Consider the following 22,623-nt stretch of genomic DNA (forward strand, 5'->3'; position numbering starts at 1 on the left):
TAAGGAAATATTGAAGAATTTTAAGTTTGATTAGGGATCATAGAAATAAGTAGTGAAATAAGGGAATGCCTATACCCGAAGATATACTAGTGGGAATTTAATCTCTAATTCAGTGTATACCTATGACTGAATTAGTAGTAGGTGACCTCCCTTGTTTCACTACTTTTCCTAATCAAACGGTACGGTCGTACCGTTAAGTAGGGATCGTGGTGAATATTTCGCATGCTGCCCAAAATTCTGTCTTAAAATCATCCTACAGACATTGTATGTGGCAAAAACCACCTTTACAGAATAGTACTAGCTATAATCCATATAATACATAAAACAGCATTAAATACAACAAAACCCTTACAGGTGGCCGGATATAAAATTTTTAAAAAATCACCAAAAACTCCAATTTTAGCCTCACTGACCACAGTCGCAAGCATAGAGCCCAAATGAAGCAGCGCACGGTCACCATTTTACGCCACAACAACAAACTCACCGGTGGGATGTGCCCTTTGGGGTTCTGATGAGTGTACGTCCTGTGCACATTGTATTTCCTTTTATCTTCAGTCAGGTTTGTTGTCTTCTTCTTCAAGCATCGAAACCATACCGAGGCATTAATTTTCCGTATCAACACTTTTCTGTAGACACCACAAAATTATTTCAGAAAGGCTAGTGCTAAAAGCCGGAACGGAATGGAACCAATTAGGGCGCGCGCCAAGTAGAAAAATCGTTTGAGACGGATTTTTCATCGTTTCCAACTGCCACACAGTGACTAGAATTGTGCTAGAGTTCATTTCCTTCTACTTATATGCAAGCTAGAAATCGCGCTTTCGAAGTTTCTATTTAATGCCCGCCACGTGGCATGTTGTGCTTTTACCAATCCATCAAATTCTGTCTAATCCTGATGTAGAATTGCTTCCTTATCATTGTAAAAGGTAAACTACTGTAGTATTTTCATGTTATAGTCGTGTCCAACTCTTTAGTAACAGCGAGGATGGTTTTCTGAAGTCTGCCAGCATGGGAAATAATTTACGAGAGTTTACCACAGTGTATGTTAGTGGCTATGAATCATATGCTTATAGTGCTTACAAAATAATAGTTTAGCAGGTTAAATGATAGTTTTTCAGCGTAGGTAATTGCAAAACGCTTTCGTGCAGTGGGCATTAAATAGAAACTTCGAGCGAGCGATTTCTAGCATGCCTACAAGCAGAAGAAAACTAACTTTAGCACAATTCTAGTCACTACTTAATGGTAAGAAACGGTGTACAATCTGCAAAAACGATTCATTAACTTGGCGCGCGCCCCGTTCCATTCCGTTCCGGCTTTTAGCACTACCCTTTCAGAAAGCCCTTATGCTGCTGAAAGAGCAGGGCGTTTATAATTTCAAGTGTTGCACGTGAAACATTAATGCTGCTGAGTTGTCACTTTAACTTTTGGACTTAAGACTGACTGATACTTGACGGCTTGTTCCTCTGAACACACTGATTCAGCCACTCAGTGCCGGACGGCGAGATCGGCAGTGGGTGATTCATGTGATTGGATAGTACTCGAGTGGAAATTGTATTACTTCATCTTGTTAGTCGAGACTAAGCTCCAGACAACTGAAAGGGCCTGTTTGTTCGAACAACTTTCAGCCTGGGTTAATAGAACCTGGACCATCGTACTGAGACACGGGTCATAGATCTGAACGCTACTGCTACTAGGATCAAAGGTAAGCTATATGCACGCTACTACGGGCTTAGCACAGTACATACTTTAATAAGCTGTAACTAGCTAGCTGTGCTACAACAAAAAACTAAACAAACTAGTATTTTAAAAATTGTTAATTTAAAAATGAAGTAGGGATCTATGCAATAAAAAGTAGTGAAACAAGAGATGAATGATGGTATTACAGCATAGCTTGATGGGAAAGTCCCTACTTAGGCATTGAGCAAAATCATAGATCCCTACTTCATTTATAAATGAACAATTTTTAAATACTAGTTGAACTTAAAAATTCTTAGTTTTTTTAAAAGGTAAAAGGTTTGGCTGCCACTCCTAAGTGCAAACCAGACCTTCCCTGACTATCCTGATCTTTGAAGGATCTTCAATCTTTCTATCAAATAGGATGATATTTGCTCATGCCTGCTGAAAATGTTTGTGCTTTTACACAGAAATTTCAGAAATTCAATTTCTGAAAAAGCACAGGGATTGGAATTTTCAACAGTTTATGAGCAATTCATCCTATCTGCTAATACTACTGTCATCTCAATCTGACATAAGGCATCTAGCACAAGTACCAAACACTATATCAGATTATCAAAATGTATATATAACGTTACCACCAGTGTACACTATTACTTATGGGTTTGAGTTTAAAAGGTTTCTCAATCACTAAAAATCACATTTGCCTATAATGAGCTTTTGGGATAGCTGTAGAAGATATACAGTAGTGACAATCAATAACCTACTAAATACTTATTATACTAACATACATTAGTCTGCCCCTAAGTGGGTGGACACATGTTAAAAATATCCACACAAAAAATTGGAATTTTCAACTAGAGTAGGGACAATAGCACATCAATAAAAAGTACTTTGAGGGGAGTATAGATGCTTGTAGTTGCACTTAGAAAAAGAACATGCCCTTAAACAATCAGAACAAGCCATAACATCCTTACTTGAGGCAATCAGAGCTGCAATGAGGCAATCAGAGCATGTTGACCATGCCAGTTAGTGATCTAGCTGCAATTTGTGACAGTTTTGTTGTGGAAAACAAGATATGGAAACAATGATATAGAGAGTAAGTCCTTAAATATACTTCTCTAAGGAAAGTGTCAATATGATATGGAAATTAACATCTTGGTATGTTTTCCTTACATGAAGAAGACAACTATGTAATTGAAAATAAAGAGAAAGGCAAAGCACAGAGGGCAGACACTCATAAGAACCACATGCCACACATTAGTCTATGCAACAGCTCATTTAGAGGTTTACTAAATCACTTAGTTACCAACAAATGTTCACTAATACCCTCAAAATTTTTTTCAGATGATAAATACGTACAAAACACAAAAGAAACACTGCAGTACTTGGTATCTTTCTGTATATTTTACTCCAGCATAGTGTGAATCACTGACAATTTGGTCTTTAAATTAGTGGAGCCGGCTAACGTTTGCTGTTATGAATTGTCAAGCAGCAGCGTCTTGGGAGGAGCAGAGTTGAACTTTTATTTTCATCTTTAATGCTTATCACTAATACTGTAGTACTCTTCTCCGTGTTTTGCAAATAATTCTAGCACAAATAGTAGACTAAGTACATCTAGCTATAGCCGTTACTCTGGTTACAGGTTCCCGGTACCCACCCCTCAAATAATTTTGTGGGTGCCATAGGAACTTCAGGATGAGTTCAGCTGTTTTTAATTGTTCTTTCACCACACACTCATGCCATGGCTATAAAGGTATGTACTTTAAACCACTGCAATGCATAGTCTAAATAAGTTAGACATCGCGACCTATGGGAACTAGGCGATTCAGGCCCTTAGTAGCACCCTCGCTGCGCTTGGGATGCTACCTTCAGGGTTACTAAATCACTTAGTTCCCTTAGTATTGGTGTCTAACTATTGTATAATGGGGGCTGTGTGCTGCTTCATTTCGCCTCAGCCTTGCCAGTTTGTGGTCAAGATGGCATGCAGGTGGACAAGCCAAAAATTGAGTTTTGACAATTTACACCTTTTTTTCAATTAACATTTTAAGTCACAGCAAAACTCATTATTATACTGATACTAACTGATACTAATCTTACTCCTTCTTGGAACAAGGGCCTGGGATTACTAGTCACAGCAGTAGTCCATTACTGTGCAAATTTCAACAGATATTGAATAATGGTCCCAAGACAGAGCAATACACAGTAAAATATGGAGGTAGTATCAGTCAGTATCAGTATATTGGTATTGCTGTGAATGTTTTCTAGTTTTGTGGAGATGAACTAATAAAGCATAGATAAATATTATAACCAATAAGCCACCTAAGTGCAAACCAGTAATTGCATTCATAGTTAAAAGGAACTGGGTAGGTTTCTGTCAAACTAAAATGGCTTCTGTGAAATGACTCATTTTATACAGACCATATTTGGGTAGTGCTAAAAGCAGGAATGGAACCAATCGGGATGCACGCCAAGTAGAAAAATCGTTAACGGATTTTGCACCGTCACACAGTGACTAGAATTGTGCTAGAGTTTGTTTCCTCCTACTTATAGGCATGCTAGAAATTGCGCTTTGGAGTTTCTATTTAATGCCTGTCACATGGCATAGTTGTGTTCTTACCAATCCATCAAATTCTGTTTAATCCTGATGTAGAATTATTTCCTTATCATTCTAAAAGGTAAACTACTGTAGTATTTTTGCACTATAGTTGTGTCTAAACCTTTAGTCGTGTCTAAACCTTTAGTAACAGTGAGGATTGTTTTCTGAAGTCTGCCAGCATTGGCAATGGTTTATGAGAGTTAACCACAGTGTATGTTAGTGGCTGTGAATTATATGCTTACAAAATAATCGTTTAGCAGGTTAAATGATAGCTTTTCAGTGTAGGTGATTGCAAAACGCATTCTTGCAGTGTACTACCCACCATATTCAGTGTTGGATACTTTCCTGCACTCTTACAACAATTATGCAATGAACATACAGTACTTTATGTTGAAGAGTATTGAAGCAATAAAAAGTTCTGAACATTTGTCTTCTGGTAAGATACAGTACATGGTGTGGAATGTCACTGCTTCTATATAGAGTACAATGCATCAGTCTTGCTCTTGTTTGATAACAGATAATTGACTGTATAAGCAGGTCAAGATAACATCCTGATTACTACTGGTAATTCCTCTCAGTAAACAGCAGGCATCTGATACAAGAGTACCGGACACAGAGTAGAAAACTATGGTGGCATGAATTTGGCAAAATGTCCTTTAATTTGCCAAGCTTTTTTCTGCCAAAGTATATTAGCTGATACTAAGTGTAGTGACATGTGACTAAACAGGGCGATCTGCCAAAGTATTTATGCCAATAACTATGTATTCGCCAAAGCTTTACATGTCAAAGTTTTCCACTACACAGTAAAGGGTGTATATCAGATTATCAAAATGTATTTATCAAATCTTACCACCAGTGCACACTATTACTTGTGGATTTGAGTTCAAAGCTTTTGCAATCAACTTGTTCACTTTGTAGCACCAATTATGCTTAACTACTACTAAGGAAATCTAGTTTTTGGTAGGCTTCATGATCCCTAATGGGCCTTATCCGAAATTACGTCACAAATAAAAATGGCGTCTTTAGTAGGGGGACACGTGAACTGATTCAATGGAAGATTCGAGCGATTTGGAGAATATCTCCGTAGTAGTGGAAGATATTAAGAGTCTTTCTACAGGTAAAACAGCACCATGATATAGCGAATTAATTTATTCCTACTGTACAGCGCGAGAGGCACGAGGCTGCTCAGCTGATATTGGCGATTATGACGGTGCCGAAAACTATGACGGCGAATTCGGTTGCAATGAAGAAGTGAAACATAGACCGCCCACCAAGAAGGCACCAAATGATTGTAACAAGCCTCCGAACGGCGATATTTTGATGTTGACTGAGACTGATATTCCTGGTGCCTCACTTAATGGAAAGTCACCGAACCAACTGACTGTGGTGCAGCTGAAAAGGTGGCTGGTTTGCCGTGGTGCTCCAATTTCAGGGAAGAAATCAGATCTTATTGAGAGGTCAGTAGTAAATAGCATGCTTTTTCCAGAATCAGTGTCTAGACTGTGTATATGCAACCTCAGGCCAGTTCTTGTACGAAATATATTTCAGACAAGTAATGGCTAAAGTATCCAATGTTTCCTTTACAAATATTGTATTATAAATCTCTTTTCTATTTTACAAGGGTGCAATGCTATATCAATTATGGATGGGACCAGCACCTGGTTGATCCTGACAAAGAGGCAAACAGTCGAAAAAAGCTGGCTGCTGCTGTTGATGATCCTCAGTCCTTGCCGTCAAGGTTGCTTCATTCTGTACCAGCTGCAGATGATACATTGTGGACAAGTAGATTATACAAGATTCCAAAAATTACCTTTAGCACAATTTATGATTTCTTAGTTGATCGTAAGGTGTTGCTTAGACGAGTCAGCTGTTTAGAGGGAATTGCAGACAAGCGGGCAGAAATTATATCAACAAACTGTAAACAGGACAAATCAAAATTAATTCCAAGTCCTGATGAGCAACCAGCAGTGCAATCTGATTATGTTTACGTTCCTGTGGAGTATACCAGAACACTGGACAAGGCATATCGATTTTACAAAGATGGTCATGTACAGAACATCAAGTACCACCCAATGCCAAGTGCTTTTGGTTATGTTTGTATTTCAGCAACAGTATTGCCATCAATGAGGAAAGACCGGATATATCATGTGGCTATTGTTATCGATGAGTCCTCTGCTCATGTTGTTACTGCTTGCTATGCTTGCCCAGCTGGTCTCTCAGGATGTTGCAATCATGTGACAGCCACTCTGTACTGTTTAGAGGACTATATACACTGTGGTCTCCAAGAGGATGAACAAAGAGGTTGTACAGAGCGGCTACAAGTGTGGAACCAGCCAAGAAAAAGGAACGTTGAACCCAGGCCAATAGATGATGTGTGTCTTTCAAAAGAGGAATATGGAGTACAAAAGCGACTCAAGATACATCACGTAAATAAATGGAATTGTCGACCACTGTCTAGAAGGATTATTGACCCAAATAAAGTAAGGATTCTAAAGGAACGGTTATTTGCCATTGAGCAAAATAAGATTTTATCTGTTAATAATGCAGTTCAAGTGGCAAAGACACCAGCTGAAAGAAAAAAGGCAACTGAAGCAAGGTCTCTCCTAATGAAATATGGGTCTTCTTGTTTCTTACAACTTTTTGATGATGAACCACCACCACTGGAAAGTCATTTTGATCAAGTAAAAAAAGAAAGAGTTGCACGGGCTGCTGCACAGAAGAAGTTTCAAGATGATTTAGCAGCTCAAGTGGTTCATGTGAAGCATGATCACTGTTATACCCATGAAAGGAGTGATGCAAATGATATAGAAGAGAAAGAATCAGTGGTTCCACCACATCTCACCAATGTGCTATACAGAAGCCATGTGTTTTAAATTTAGAGCAAAGAAATGACCTTGAAGCTGCTACTAGATTGCAGTCAGATTCAGAACTCTGGTTTAACGCAAGAAAATTACGAATCACTGCTTCAATCATGAAAGAAGTGTGCCATAGAAAAAGCACCACCACATGTGAAGCATTTATACGAAAAAAGCTATCTCTTCATATGTGCAGTACCAGCGTAGTCAAGGAGTAAATGTCCTGGTAACCAAGTGTGGCTTGATAGTAGATGAGTTTGAATCTTGGCTTGCAGCAAGCCCAGATGGCACAGTGACTGATCCCAGTCAGAATGAACACAAAACAGGCTGTTTAGAAGTCAAATGCCCCTATGTTTGTGGCAAGATGACAATAACAGATGCTTGCAGAAACGTTTCAGCATTTTGCTTGGTGGAACAGAAAGGAGTGATGTGCTTATCTGAATTGCATACTTATTTTTACCAAATCCAAACACAGATGCATGTAGGAAACTTTAAGTGGAGTGATTTTGTTGTCTGGTGCCCTAAGCAGGTTTTTGTTCAGCGGATTTGGTACAATGCTGCTTTTATGATGAAAGCTTTACAGATTGCTAAACTATTCTACTTTGAAAAGTTTCTGCCAGCTGCTATACCTTATATGATCATCAAGCCTTCAGTAAAGCAAGCTTGTCAAGTGATGGTACAAGATGCAATAAATATGGATAAACCTGCACCTAGCAAAATTGTGTTGCCACCATGTAAACTCTTACCTTGTCCCAGTAAACTTTCATCACAGAATTCCACATCGGACCCTGGAAAGTGTAGTACAATTGGTGACGTGCAAATTTTAGGATCAACCAAGACCAACTCGCTTTCATTACAGGCTGCTTTGCAGTGCATGGATGTCAAACAACATGTGGTAAAAGGCGACAGAAACTGTCTGTACCATTCAATTGCTCACCAGGCTGGGCTGATATCCCGAGTTAGTGATGGTGATGGAGGTATTTGCCAATGCCTTAGAAAGGTGGCTCAGTCTATTATGTGGAAGTATCCTGATGTTCGCAAAGAAAGCGGACTAACTGTTGTTCAGTGGTTACAAAAATGTCAAGAGATCCCTCTAACTACGACTTGGGAAGGTGATATTGAACTTCGCTTACTTGCCATTGGCATGCAGAGAGACATAGTTGTTTTAACTGCTACAAGTGACCAGACTTGTACCTTTGCACGAATGTTTGTCTGTACACCTCCACCAGTAATTCCCAAGATGAGGGGAGGAATTTTCATTCCACTGACAACAGATGAATTGTGTAACCAATGGAGCACTGTGAACCCACAACCACTTTTAATTATATACAATGGACAGAATCATTACAATTCTACAGTGTGTGATTAATAATAATGTAAATATTTCTGTGTTAAAGTTACAATGTAATAATTTATGATTCACTGGACATATTATGTACAATTTCTTTTAAAACGTAACAAGTAAAAGCAATGTTAACTAACTAAGGGAGGGCTGAAGTTGGTTATCATGCAGCAAACATAAACAACTTCATTGATTGAATCCCACATGGTGGCTGGAATTGTGTTCTTTAAAATTCGAAACTCTTTTACACGTCCAATTGCCCTTTCCACGTGTACTCATAGATTGGCAATTTTCTTAGTTACAATCACATCACTAGCTGCCATTTGTGTTTTACTTGCCAGAAAAGGAGGTATAGTTAATTGTACTCCAAGTGGTGCAAGCAGGTCTTGGATCTGAAAACCCTTATCAGCCATGATTTGGTCCCCTGGTTCCAGTTTTTCCAAAAGACCACTAACTTCAACCAACTTTCTATCAGAAATAGATCCTTCATAGCATTTGGAGACGAAAGAAATGACACCACTTGGAGTGATCCCTATAAGAACTTTAACTGTGTTATTGTTTTTGTAAGTAGAAAATGTACTGCACTGTGATAGTAGTGATGATGGACGCTCAAGATAAAACTCAGTCGCATCTATAATCACTCTAGTATCTGGATATTGTTTCTTGAATGACTCTGGCATGTACTTCTTGACTATGTGCCAAGGAGGGAATGTTTCAATCCCTTTCAGAGTACGGTACAACAAATTGATCCATGTGGCTGTTATTCTTGAGACTGTGGCCTGTGATATATCAAATCTTTTAGATAAATCATATTCAAAAAGCCCAAGACGTAGTCTCACTAAAGTCAGAAAAAATTGTTCAAGTAATGGCAACTTGCAATGCCGTCCACGTTTGCTTTCATCATCATAGTTACTCTTACAGTTCTTGCCATCCCACTGACGCATAACAGTTGCATCTGATTCTAAAAGCACTTCAAAGAAAGCTAAGAGAGTAGCGTAATCTGGAAATCCTGTATAGTATTTCACATCTTCATCATTATCTTTGATGTTCTGTAGGCGAAAAAGTGACTTTGTGGCGGCATCCTTTGCCAATTCAAGTTCAGCTTGTAACTGAGAAACTTTTTCCCTCAAATGGTCAACTTCATCCAAAAGATTAACTGGTTCAAAAGAATCTTCCACATGAAAGGAATCAACATCCTCATTGATGCTCAGGACATCTGAACTTCCACCTGTATCTAACAACTGATAGTCTTTACGCTGAATGGCTAAGGAGGCTATTTTAGATGTCACAGTTTCACGTTGTTTCTTTGCATTCCACGAAAAAACTGTTGGAACAGCAGATGCTTTCAAACGGGATCTCACTGGAGAGTATCCAGGCACAGGTGAGGTTACAAAGTCATCAGCAGTGAAGTGTTGTGAACAAATTTTAGTGTACTTGTTAATAGTAAAAGCTAAACCTGGGTCTCGGCGTATTTTTGCTATCCATTGTTTCCCTTTTTCCGTGTTCACATCTGGAAAGTTATGAAAAGAAACTCTAGGCAATCCTAGCTCCTCTCTGCGTGCATTTTGGGCACTAGAATTTCAGCAAAGTGGCACACAACAATAATCTCCACGCCATTCCTCCTTACTTCTAGAGAGGTGTACCAAATGGTTCTGTGTAGCATTTACATCTCCTATAAAAATACAAGGCAAAATTAATTGCAGCAGCAACAGTAGATGTAATGGCTTAATCCGCACATCGTTCAAGCTAAACCATACAGAAACTGTACATCCAACTTCAACTACTCACCTTGCGGCACTAGTGTAGTGCGCTCACCAACGTTATTGCCATTTGGACTTGGAGGCTTGTTACAATCATTTGGTGCCTTCTTGGTGGGCGGTCTATGCTTCACTTCTTCATTGTAATCGAATTCGCCATCATTGTCTTCGGCACCGTCATAATCGCCAACATCAGCTGAGCAGCCTTGTGCCTCTCGCGCTGTACAGTAGGAATAAATTAATTTGCTATACCATGGTGCTGTTATATCTGTAGAAAAACTCTTAATATCTTCCACTACTACGGAGATATTCTCCAAATCGCTCGAATCTTCCATTGAATCAGTTCACGTGTCCCCCTACTAAAGATGCCATTTTTATTTGTGATGTAATTTCGGATAAGGCCCATATACAGTACTATTGTACTGTATGATAAACACCTGGGCCTGAATAGATGTCAAGCTTCCTTAAATGCTGGGTCCAAAATAATTTATTGGAAATAAGCACCCTGTTTTTATACAGATAAATCCAGTATGTTTATGGGACAGTGTATAAGTGTTCTGAATATCCATATTTCAGGGTGTCCTATTGTGAGGGCTTCCACATAAATGTGCGTATAGTACTAATACAATGATCATGCCTTCAAATCATTATCGTTCACTACTCACTTTACAGTTTTCTTCCACACAACTGGGAAATTAGTGACATACAGAAGTTCTAAGTGGCAGCGATGGAGTAATCCAGGTTGACTACAACATGTCACCATCCACTTGGTACAAATGCCAGATGTTGTAAGATCAGTTTTAGCTACAGACAAGTTTATTATATAATTTTAGAAAGTAACATAGTTTAGTCTTACATGTACACATATCCTCAAAATGGAAGTATACGGTGCATAGTTTAATAATAATAATATAACTGAGTAAGTACAGGTGTGGATGTTCAAGACACATCTCAGGGATACGAGAGCACTAATGTGTATTCTTTAGCATAAGAAGCCATGTTATGCTACTTAGGACACAAAGGAGCTAGTTCTATCATGAGTATTATGTATATCGTAGTGTGTAAAACAGTACAGCAGCGTAGTGCGATAGTTGTGCACTTGTTGATACAATTATGAAATTTTCCATATATGTTGTACTCCTTGTGACATAAATTTTGGATATAGAGCTATCGCATATTTGACCTTTGGTGACCTTTACAGCCATTTTTATATTGCAAATTCATCGTTTTTGCCTTTATCTCCCTGAGGCATCATTTTGCACAGTTTCAAATTAAAGAGTGTTACTAAAACGAACTACTTGGCTTTTATTTGAAGTCAATAGGTGATTGCATTCCAAACTTATGATCATTTATATTAGCCATGAAATTCTATGAATTACTTGCCCATTAGTAATTTATATATAACCCTAAGGGTAAATAATTTTATGACTTATTAAGGTTACGGCATAGTCACGGGCAATCATTCAAATTTTTGAATGCCTATATATATCAATACTTTTTGAGAAGGCCATAAAAGCAGTCTAGTAGTGTGAAAGGTTTAAAATGAACACAAAGTCCTTCATGTTTAATGTTTTTATGTCACTGCAGTGTAGTTTGAGGCAGGTGGAACACTATAAGTTGTTGTAGCAAGACAAGTAAGCCACCCCATACATCACTCAGCTCCAGCTTTCACTACCATGTTTTTCTTCTGCCAAGCTGTAGGTTTTATGGGCAGTTCTGGGGCATGGTGATACTGTACATTAAATTTATTAGGTCCAGTGGAAATATTTTTGGCGTATTTCTTCCCAACACACTCTTCAAAGAGCTTGTTTCACTCGCAGAAACTACTAAAAGTTTAATAAAACGTCTTCACAAACAGTACATGTGTAACTGAAAATATTGCTTCCACAGGACCTAGATATTTTAGTTGCTTAGTTACTTGTGTCGAAATTATAGGGAATCAGTAATCTGTTAGTCTGGGTTTTTGGCGACACATTTTTGAAAAACATCTCTCTATCATGGACCATGCACCCAAGAACAGTTGTTGTTCTGCAGTATAAACCAACAAGTACAAATAGTTGTATTACTTCCACAACACAGTTGGTGAAATTATTTATGCTTAGAGTAGGTTCTGTAATTTGTTCCACCCACTGATTCTAAAATATCCCGTAACCTTAAAATGATCATAACTTTGTAGTGGAATGAGATACTAATTTCAAAAAAAAGTCAATATAGTTCTTAGATCAACACCTTTATTTGATACTATGTTGTAAAATAATGCCTCAGGGAGATAGACAAAAATTATTAATTTTCAATGAAAAATGGCTGTAAAGGTCATCAATGGTCAAATCTGTGATGGCTCTATATCAAAAAACATATGTCATGAAGAGAACACTGTGTGGAAAGTTTCATAATTGTATCACCAAGTGCACGAAACACTCATTTCTTGGTGCAATGCCGCTCTACTAAATAGGCATTAGTGGAACATTAAATTTTAACAGTGAAAAAACCAAGCCCATATCCTTAGCTGTTTCGAGTTACACTTGTCTAAAGTTCAGTCAGTCAGAAAATTCGGCTGAATATAATATTTCATTGGTGGGAGTTTTGGGTTGCACTAAATGCATTTTTGGACTTGGTCATACACGTACATACACTGTAACCAATACTGCCAAGTTGCCATGTGGGTATTGTGAAGCTGGTTTGTAGTCAATATATATAGAGAAAGTGCAAACCTCCATCTACCATACCATATTCTTAAGGTGATCATTGATCATTACATGCACGTACTAACTTACGTATAACAATCAATACAAGTATTCCATCACACTTGTTACAATTATACTGTACCACGGAAGCAAATGAGTTTATATATACACCCAAAGCAGGAGGGAAGCAGGCCCGAGGGAAATATACATCAGCAAATCCCAGCACAGTCGTGGTAGAGTACTCACCCTGTTACTTTTATGTGTCAGTATCTGATAATGGATAGTGGTGGTTCAATAGTGTGGGCTAATAGTTGTTAGAGAATGTTATTCATATGTCATTATGCTTTACACGCAGTGCCAGAAAAATTGCAATTGTGGGAACCAGTTTTAATGTTAGTTTTAACATTTTTGTACTACTAATTTTGCTATTGGGATAGGACTATAAGTTACTCACCTAGTTGTCCTCTTTGCTGACATGTGTAAATACGCATCCACACATTACCCAAACAAACTATTTTAGTGATCATTCGTCGAACTATCAACTAATCAAAACTTAGCAACTACACTGAGCCTAGCCTAACCTGTAAGCCCAAACCCACAATTAAATGCTCTGTGTCACTCAATATAACAAGTCAAAGTGTATCATATCTTTGAACTGGTTGGGCTTCAAAACCTTGAGCAAACCGCACTCCCATAAGGTAGTACGTGAGTTTAACCCCAAATGGTGCCTTTGAATGTTCCTGCTAAAGCGGTATATTATGTCGTGATACATGAAGCATTTTGGGATTGGATTATAAAACATAACTGGTTTTAATTGTTATGCAATACGAGGTAGCAACGATACTCGCAATAGACATGCAAACATGCAATTCACAGCACAGAAGGAATTTACTACTATCTACAATTTCAAAAGAAAATGTTGTAATTTTAGTCCAACCATATGAGTTGAGCACAAATGGGGAAACAAAAATTGAAGTGCTGACATTGTTGAAAACGCATATTTGTACCACAATTGCAAGCAAGTTTGTGATTCATAAAATGGTAATTGCTCACTGTTTTGTTTGGCAGCAAGTAGACCAAAAATTGAGTTTTGGCATTTTTAAAATACTTTTATAACTCTGGATTTGATGCTAGACTCTTCTGATGCTTTTCATTGTGTATATATGGTATTTCTATGATGGTTTTGTCATTTATTATAACTCACACCACAAAAGGTCTTGCCTGCACTCCTAAGTGAGGACAGGACCTAATTCACTCTACTTTTACTTAAAGGCTTTATGGCTTGCATATGTGTCAGTTGTCGGACTGATATGGTGTCAGACACCATATCAGATTATCAAATTGTATTTATAACCTAACAACCAGTGTACACTATTACTTGTGGGTTTAAGTTTTAAGCATTTTCTCAACCAAAAAAAACAACAGACTACTCTAGAAAGTGTACATGTACAGTAGCTAACATAATTACAGTATACTACATTTATTAATTGTTCAAATCACATTCTATTTTACTATTGTACTGAAGTTGGCTACTATAGCTGAAGTTGTTTATATTTAGAAAATTAAGCATAGTTTCTTGGAGGCTCAATGAGGTTACTATTTGGAATAGAAGTGGGTTTACTAAGTAGTTGGTACCCTGTGGTCTAGCTCGTGGCTGTTCACTACTCATAAATAGGTTAAAAAAAATAGCATTACTTACTTACTTTCTGACAACATTGGTGATACACTAATATCACTGTGTGGCACTGGTACTATTAACTTGAAGGGTGAATTTGATACTAGCATCCACAGTTTGTCACTTTCTTTGTCTGCCTTGCTCAAGAAACTTTTCTAAATACTTAGAACGATGGAACAAGCTGAACAAGCCAAAAACAGTTTCTACGTTGTTTAAAGCCCCTTGGACAATGTGGACACTGCTACCCACAATTAATACCTTGGCCTGCAGCCTCAATAATTAATTTGAGAGCAGCCTTTGCCCACGGGTCTCCAGAAACTTTGTCTGCTTGTTCTAACTACATAACTATGCTCACTAAACTTATCATACTAACACACCTTTAGTATCTTGTACCATTTCTTGGGGAGCTTTGGTCTGTATCTATAGTAAGAGAACAGATCACAGATTATGTATATAGTACTACAGTGGAGCAACCACCCTTGGGATATCACTATGTAAGTGTCCTTACTAGTGAGTTGTGTTGTTTTCTGGGGTCAAGATTAATTCATGTACAAATGGAACCATATGCAGATATTATGTCTAGCATTTCCGTATGTGGCAAGATATGGAACCAAAAGTCGATTTAAAATGAGCTGTAACAACAGTTTCACTGTACTCACTTTACAGTTTTCTTCCACACAACTGGGAAATTAGTGACAGTACAGAAGTTCTGAGTGACAGCGATGGAGTCATCCAGGTTGATTACAACATGCCACCATCCACCTGGTACAAACACTATCTCCCCAGGATGTTGTAAGATCTGCAACTAGCGAAAGTAAGACACAACAAGTACATATGTATAAGATACATGGCAATGTGTTGTGTGCAGTGGCGTAACTAAACCTGGGCCCTGGTGTCAGCACACTGTGATATATTACTGAAAAGATCGAGATACTTTAATAGGGCAGTCAATCACTCTAATAAAGCAGTCACAGTGTTCACAGAAGCAGTGTAGCCAACTAAAAATAAACATTTTGATTATCAGTCAGTGATATAATATGAGGCAGCCATTGCCAGCAGGTAGTGACCCTTTTTTGCACTTCAGCTTACCAAACCAGATAGTCTAACACTTAGCCCTGGTATTAGTGTTAATCTAGTTACTCCACTGGTTGTGCGGTGCAACTAAGGGAAGTCAGTACAAATGATAGACAGGTTTAGAATTGGCAAAATACAGCAATCTTTTATAAATACATTTGTTACTTGTTATGTCCGGACCATTACTGAGAATAAGTTCCTTGGAGTAGGGCACAGTTTTCCCTAAATAATGGTAGAGTGGTCAAGACACAGCTCTACTTTTCTCAAATATCTTTTGATTCGGTTAAAATAATGTAATAAAATAAATTTGATGTTGGGTACAAGTTAAATTTTACACATCATACATACATGTACATTGCATACGTATATTCTATAGACATTAACACACTCCCTCCCCACAGTACAGAATACAAGCCACTCCTTACTATTGCACATTTCTTAGGCCATGATGGTAGTTGGTTACACTGTTTTTGTTACATAAATACTATGCAAACATGCATGCTACATGTGGAAACATCTATAATTATGTATTGTTGAAAAGCTAACTTTAATTTTCTATAAAATAATTACAGTTAAAATCATAGAAATTTGTAAGTCATTCATGTGTGAGTAGGAGCTTACAAGTGCGATAGCTTGCACATCTCAATGATGAATAGTCATAGGATAATGTAGTTTTATACCTTTTAGTGTATTCCACTTACAATATGGTGCTGTGGATTACCTGGAGTTTACTATATAATCTTATTAACTTGGGTACAATAGACCTTCAGCTTGTTTATCCAAAATTGGAAATGACTGTTCTGTTAGAGTATTTTGAGTACAGGTGCATGTTCTATTAGAGTATTCAACAGGGCTTCAGTTTTCTGAACAATTTATTTCAACACTTTTACCATTGCCTGAGATACATTGTGGTTCAGATGACCGAGAATTTACTGTAAATGCACTAATACAATTGCAAGACAAGTTAGTGTCATAATCCACAGTATCTGTAAGGTGGTCTCTTAGCTTCCCCAGCATATCTGAATAGATCAACAGTGAAATAATATGGTATCTGATAATCATCCAACAACTTGCCTCTCCTTTGATGCTACAAGTGTGAACACAACTACTGTGTAACTGGTCACCATATAGTGTACAAATACACTTCTAGAGTAAACCAAAGTAAACAATAAAAACATTCCCTGCTTCATCTCTAGATAAGTAGTATAAACTGTCTGATGTAATATATCCAGAAACAACAACAACAAAATGAAGGCATTCCGATGAGGAATTTTCATATAAACAATTAATTTTTTTTGTGGTATGTTCCAAAATGTTGGAGACAGTAGAATCTGAACCAATATAATATGACACCTTGGGACTGTGCTCTGGTACTATACAGTTGTTGTATCTGCCCAGTAATAGCATGCGTTTATAAGGATAATAATACTCTCATCTCAAAACTACACAACAATAAAATACATGGTACAAAGCACTATATTTATACCTGCAAAGAATCCCTAAACAGCATGTTCATAAGATGCAAGCTGCAATAATAAGTTCATAAAAAGCGTGTTTACCTATTAGCATATAATTTACACTACCATAAGCAGGGGCGTAGGGAGGGGGGGTTCAGGAACTGCCCCCCCGTAAAATTTAGACTTCTGCAAGCAGGATCCTAACACACCATTTAGTGTGGCAGGACAAAATGAGTGAGCAATATAGTGTAATGGCACAGCACAACAATTAATAAAACTTACATTCATCTCTCTGGGAAGGATTTACAGGGGTAACATGAGCCCTCTTCAAAATTTGTTAAAAAGATAGATATACTCTAATAGAGCAGTCAGGTATATACTCTAATAGAGCAGTCAGGTATATACTCTAATAGAGCAGTCAGGTATACTCTAATAGAACATGCATGTAAATATCCATGTCCATATGAAGTTTTTCAGACATTCCAACATTAAATGCAAAACTTAGCATGACCTTATACTGCTATAGCTTTGGTGTGCAGTGTTTAAAGATATAGAGCTCCAGTAATTTATCACTTGTGTTATGCAAAATGAATTCATGCTATGCATATTTGTATAGTTATATTGTTTTGATTGTCATTTGTATCAGTGGATTCATGGCTCCTATACCACAGTGAGATATAACCATCACTTACAGATTACTATATGTGTCTCTATGTGTTATGCTGTCTGTTTCCACTAGGTGACTTTATCTAGTACTACCTTCATCTCAGGGGTACTTAATGCATCATAATTAATGTACTTTTTGCATAAAATATAGAAATTTGCTGAGTTTTGATTTATTAAAATACTGAAAGTCTCTCAGCGGCTGGGGGCTGCGCCCCCACACCTCTGCTTCTAGTAACTCAATGCTGGTCACTGTACTGGAACCCCCCTTCAAAAAATCCTGGCTACGCCCCTGATAAGAAATTCTGCTAATAAATATATTATACTTAGCTATATAAAAACAACTTATCATATAATGGCTTCTGATTATTACAACAGTGTTCCTCTTTTATCTGAACAGTACAAATGACTGTTTTATTAGAGTAGTTTGTCTAAGGTGTATGTTCTATTAGAGTATTTGAACAGAGTTCTGTACACACATGAATTGGCTTTGATTACACAAACTTTTTGATTATCTGAATATGTATTGGTCCCAAGGGGGTTGGATAATAGCACTGTGTATGGGATAACAGTGATGTTAAGTTTCACTGTATTGATTTAGTCACTAATAAAAAACAATACAATGAGATCAGCAAGTAGGGAACTAGTCCACTGTCTGCCTTGGGGGTGGACGACAAATCACTAAAGGAAGATATTTCTTAGAGTCCATAATTATTTACATATACATACAATATACAGCATAGAAATGTGTGTTGGATTGTGTAGAAAAATCAGACCCACTGATTTCAGTGATTGTGCTAAATAATCTATACAATAATTCTCTATCTCTTTTCCGGCACTACCCCTTTTTTCCTGATCGGATTCCAATTGGATCGGTACTATTCAAATCTAAAATTTAAGGTGAATATTTTGATCCGGTTTGGTGGCGATTTGTTAAACTACAGCAAATATCCTTTAAACCACTGTAACTACCTGAGGAAGAAACCCTGGAGACCCTTATCGTGTTACCAGCCTACAATACAAGTTTCTCTCTCCCTGTGGACGACAGGATGAGAAACGGAAAAATCGAGGCCATGAAACTTTTAAACACAAACTACTCCCAGGTTTTCCCCCGATTAGCTTCAAACTCGCTAGACCGACTACCCGTCCAAATCAATGTGTCATAAGGTGGTTTTCATGTCTGTCATTACGTGCTAACCTTGGTTGCGAGATACTTATCACTGTCAATGGCCATTATAACTTTACGATACGCATATATGGCGTTCCAGTATACATTGAGCCTTATCCGCAATTACGTCACAACGCAAAAATGGCGAAAAGTGTGGGGGCCTTTTGTACAGAGAGCCATTGGGAAGAAACCAAAAGCAGACCGTAGGACTACTCGAGAAGTACGAAAATGCGTGCCCCTACATAGTAAGATAGTTAATAAGCCTCACCAGAGTTTTCTCATGCTTTCTTCACGTGGAACATCTCGAAACGTTATCCCTTCCATACAAAGTATCCCCACACTTTTCGCCATTTTTGCGTTATTTTCGCGTTGTGACGTAATTGCGGATAAGGCTCATAGAAATCAGATGACGTCATTGTTTAACTATCTAAAAGCTTACAATGAAATAGGATCAATCACTTTTTCATGATTTAACCCAACACACTCTGCATCCTGCTGCGCTGTCCACTACAAGGATAGACATCCTGAGGCCTACACCGCTGTGCGCTAGACAAAGTAAAGCTAAGTTATTGCAACAGAAGACAAGCAGGTCAAGGACTATAGACAGACCTAAAACGGAGGATTACCAGCAACACCACTACAAGGGAGAAGAAAATAGTCAAAAAAGAGGAGAGTTTCATAGTGGGTAGGGCAAGTTAACGAGCGATGATCACTCCAATCAGGCTGCCTAACAGACTACACAAGGAAGATTCGCCTAAAAGATACTGCGCCCTGCAGGAAGATTACATTCAACTACTCTAATAGAACATACATCTACCTCTGCAGTCTTAATGTGTAGGTAGATACATATAAAGGAGAGTTTTGTAGTGGATGTAGCAAGTTAACGAGCAATGATCACTCCAATCAGGCTGCTCAACAGACTACACAAGGAAGACTCAAAGACACACTCTGCACCCTGCAGGATGACACCATTGCGAGCAAGGAAGAATGGAAGATTACGTTCAACTACTCTAATAGAACATACAGATACCTTTTACCAGGCGACGAATCGTGGACAAGATCATGAAGTTGCTATTGTAGTCTTCAATATGTAGGGAGACACATTTTCACTCCTTGGTTAACTCTACAGGGACAGCTGAAACTTCCAGAAGTTCTATTAACTACCCTAATAGAACAAACATCGCAATATTTTCCCTATTATGACCTCTACTTGAGCAATCACTCTTCATGTGAAGGATTCACCTGGGCTATGCTAATACCTTAATTTTGAAAGCAACTAAAAACAACTCTTCTCTATCCAAATACACATGTGTTGACCTTGCTCAGTACAACCGATTAACTTGAATACCCATACTCAATACTATACTGCATACACACTTTGTCATGCACTAAGTAAACTACACAATACCATGACTAGGATGTATAGAAACGGAACTCCAGTTACTCTATTAGACAACACAACCTAACTACTAAATATAAACCACTGTATGTGACAAATGCAAGTTGAATTAGAATATAGCTCATTGTGGTAATGCACCAACCATTGGTAAACTGATCATGCCTCTGAGTAAGCAAGCCTCATATCACACTCAGACACTTTATGTTAGTTGATGCAACGTCATCATCCAAATGAAGTCTCTTTGTGGTGATTCAACAACCAATAATATCGACATGCTTCTGACAGTAAGCCACAAATCAGTTTGCTCAGACAACTCCATTATGTTAGTTTGTGCAACACCATCATCCAATGAAATGGAATGCACACATTCAACACTATCCCAATTGTGACATTTGTTTGTCACTCAAAAAGAGCAACACACCATTGTAGAATCATGCATGCATGCACGTCAAATATTGTATACCGAATCATGTAATGATGTGATTACTCCTTGCAAGAAAAATTCAAATGCATACAGTATTATAGTCACACAATAGTAGTAACAACGGTTTTAGCAACAAGCGCATTTTGAGCAGGTACCACTAGTACAAAGTAGTAACATAATATGCAACAAACAAAAGTACTCTTTGAGGTAGTCTCTTGTGGCCAGACCGCTAACATAATATGCAACAAACAAAAGTACTCTTTGAGGTAGTCTCTTGTGGCCAGACCGCTTTTTTCCGTGTATTGGGTAGGGAAAAAAAGGGTCTAGTGCAACACCAAAAGCTGTTTACTTCTTGGGGACGCTAATTGGATTAGATTGGCCACAAAGGGAGGCACAAATGACATCGGTAAGCCAATGATGACGTGTCAAAATCCATGCTTCTACTCAAGATTGGCTTCAACCTATTTATCCTTTATAATTTACTCTGACGTCTCTTTTATAGTGTCTTGAAAATCATCCTCATCATTTAATAAGACTCACAACTGGGCCAGGATATTGTCTCGCCTCCCTTTGCGACCAATCTAATCCAATTAGTGTCCCACTGTCTGGGAACAAGTCAGAAGTGAACAGCTATTGGAGTTGCACAAGACCCCTTTTCCCTACCTAATACATGGAAAAAAGTGGTCTGGCCATGCGAGACTATCTTTGAAGTGGGATACAGGGTATAGTGGTTGAGTGGTCCAACACAGCTCTACTTTGGTTTAATGTGGTATAAAGGAACGCATTTATGTCATGAGCGAAATGTCTAGCTTTATGCATCTACCCATGGTACAGAATACAAGTCACTCTCTTACTAGTGTATATTCCTTTGGCCATGATGGTAGTTGGGTTCGAGGGAAGATGATAGAGAACCATGTGATGGCTTCGTCTTTCTGGTCTTCTCCCATCTCCTTGGTAACCTTCAACATCTCCTTCGGTGTATGAGGGGAAACAAATACCATCTAATGATGTAATGGAGTATTGCATATACTACAACCATGTTGTGTGCTACTGAATGCCAGATACTTTGATACAATTTAATCACACATACTGTATAGGGCTGCAACGAGTGTCAAATTTAGTATCCGGGTATTTGGATATCTTATCAAATGAATACTAAACTATTTAGGTAACAATTTTGATTGATGCAAAAATGCTAGAGTTCAGCTACATATTGCTGCATACATGCCACTTTCTCTCTAAAATACATGCAAAATTAATGGTGGTTGCCTTTATAATCAGTTTCACAAGGCAGAACAGTCCAGGGGTGGTGGAGCAGGCCAAAGAGTGAGGGGGCCAGGCCAGCTGTAAGCTGAAGACCAAGAAAAAGAGAAGATAACTACCTGCTGACAATAGCTACCCTCCACCAACTACCTCCTTATATATAATTACACATACGTAGCTAAGTAGTTTGCTACACTGCTTCTCTGAACACTGTGACTGCTCTATTAGAGTACCTAGATCTTTTCCTGCAAACACTGTCTCCTAAAAGTGGGGGGCCATGGCACCGCCTATGGAACAGTCTATCTTGTAGAAATATAACTGGTAACCAAAACTATTTTGACTGTAAACACTTATAATTTACTAGTAAACAAATATCCGAATAAAATCTTAACGAATGAATATCAGAATGAATCGAATATATGTTGTAGCCTGTAATTGCACTGTGAATAGCCAATAAGATAGCAAAATCATGAAAGCCTTTGAAGTGCAACAACAAATGATAAAATAACAAACCAATCAGATCGAGAAGCCTTTTAAGTGCTGGAAGAATGATACAATCACCTGTTTAGCCATGTTAAACTGGATAGACGTG

The 22,623-nt window shown here is 38.0% G+C and overlaps 2 protein-coding genes across 12 annotated transcripts in view; one reads left to right on the forward strand and one right to left on the reverse strand.

Annotated features, from left to right (window-relative positions):
• LOC136252911 (bifunctional arginine demethylase and lysyl-hydroxylase JMJD6-like) overlaps window positions 1-22,623 on the reverse strand; it is a 48,672-nt gene that overhangs the window by 3,443 nt on the left and 22,606 nt on the right. For 2 of the 11 annotated variants that reach the window (XR_010699829.1, XR_010699826.1), the window contains 6 exons: window positions 21,623-21,769; window positions 16,644-16,803; window positions 15,823-15,879; window positions 15,243-15,388; window positions 14,961-15,003; window positions 10,890-11,028 (listed from right to left, as the gene is read on the reverse strand). Coding sequence is in view for 1 of the 11 variants with exons in the window: in XM_066045501.1 (XP_065901573.1) it covers window positions 14,961-15,003; window positions 15,243-15,388; window positions 21,623-21,769 (336 nt within the window). In the remaining 10 variants the exon portion in view is untranslated. The other 9 variants (XR_010699833.1, XR_010699832.1, XR_010699835.1 and 6 more) reach the window with 9 other exon arrangements.
• Window positions 5,215-8,736, forward strand: LOC136254457 (uncharacterized). Its single transcript, XM_066047145.1, has 3 exons — window positions 5,215-5,387; window positions 5,436-5,727; window positions 5,892-8,736. Exons 1-3 carry the CDS (start codon window positions 5,321-5,323, stop codon window positions 7,141-7,143), a joined length of 1,611 nt encoding a protein of 536 aa, XP_065903217.1. The 5' UTR covers window positions 5,215-5,320; the 3' UTR covers window positions 7,144-8,736.

This window comes from Dysidea avara, chromosome 4, assembly GCF_963678975.1.
Source record: "Dysidea avara chromosome 4, odDysAvar1.4, whole genome shotgun sequence".
NCBI lineage: Eukaryota > Metazoa > Porifera > Demospongiae > Dictyoceratida > Dysideidae > Dysidea > Dysidea avara.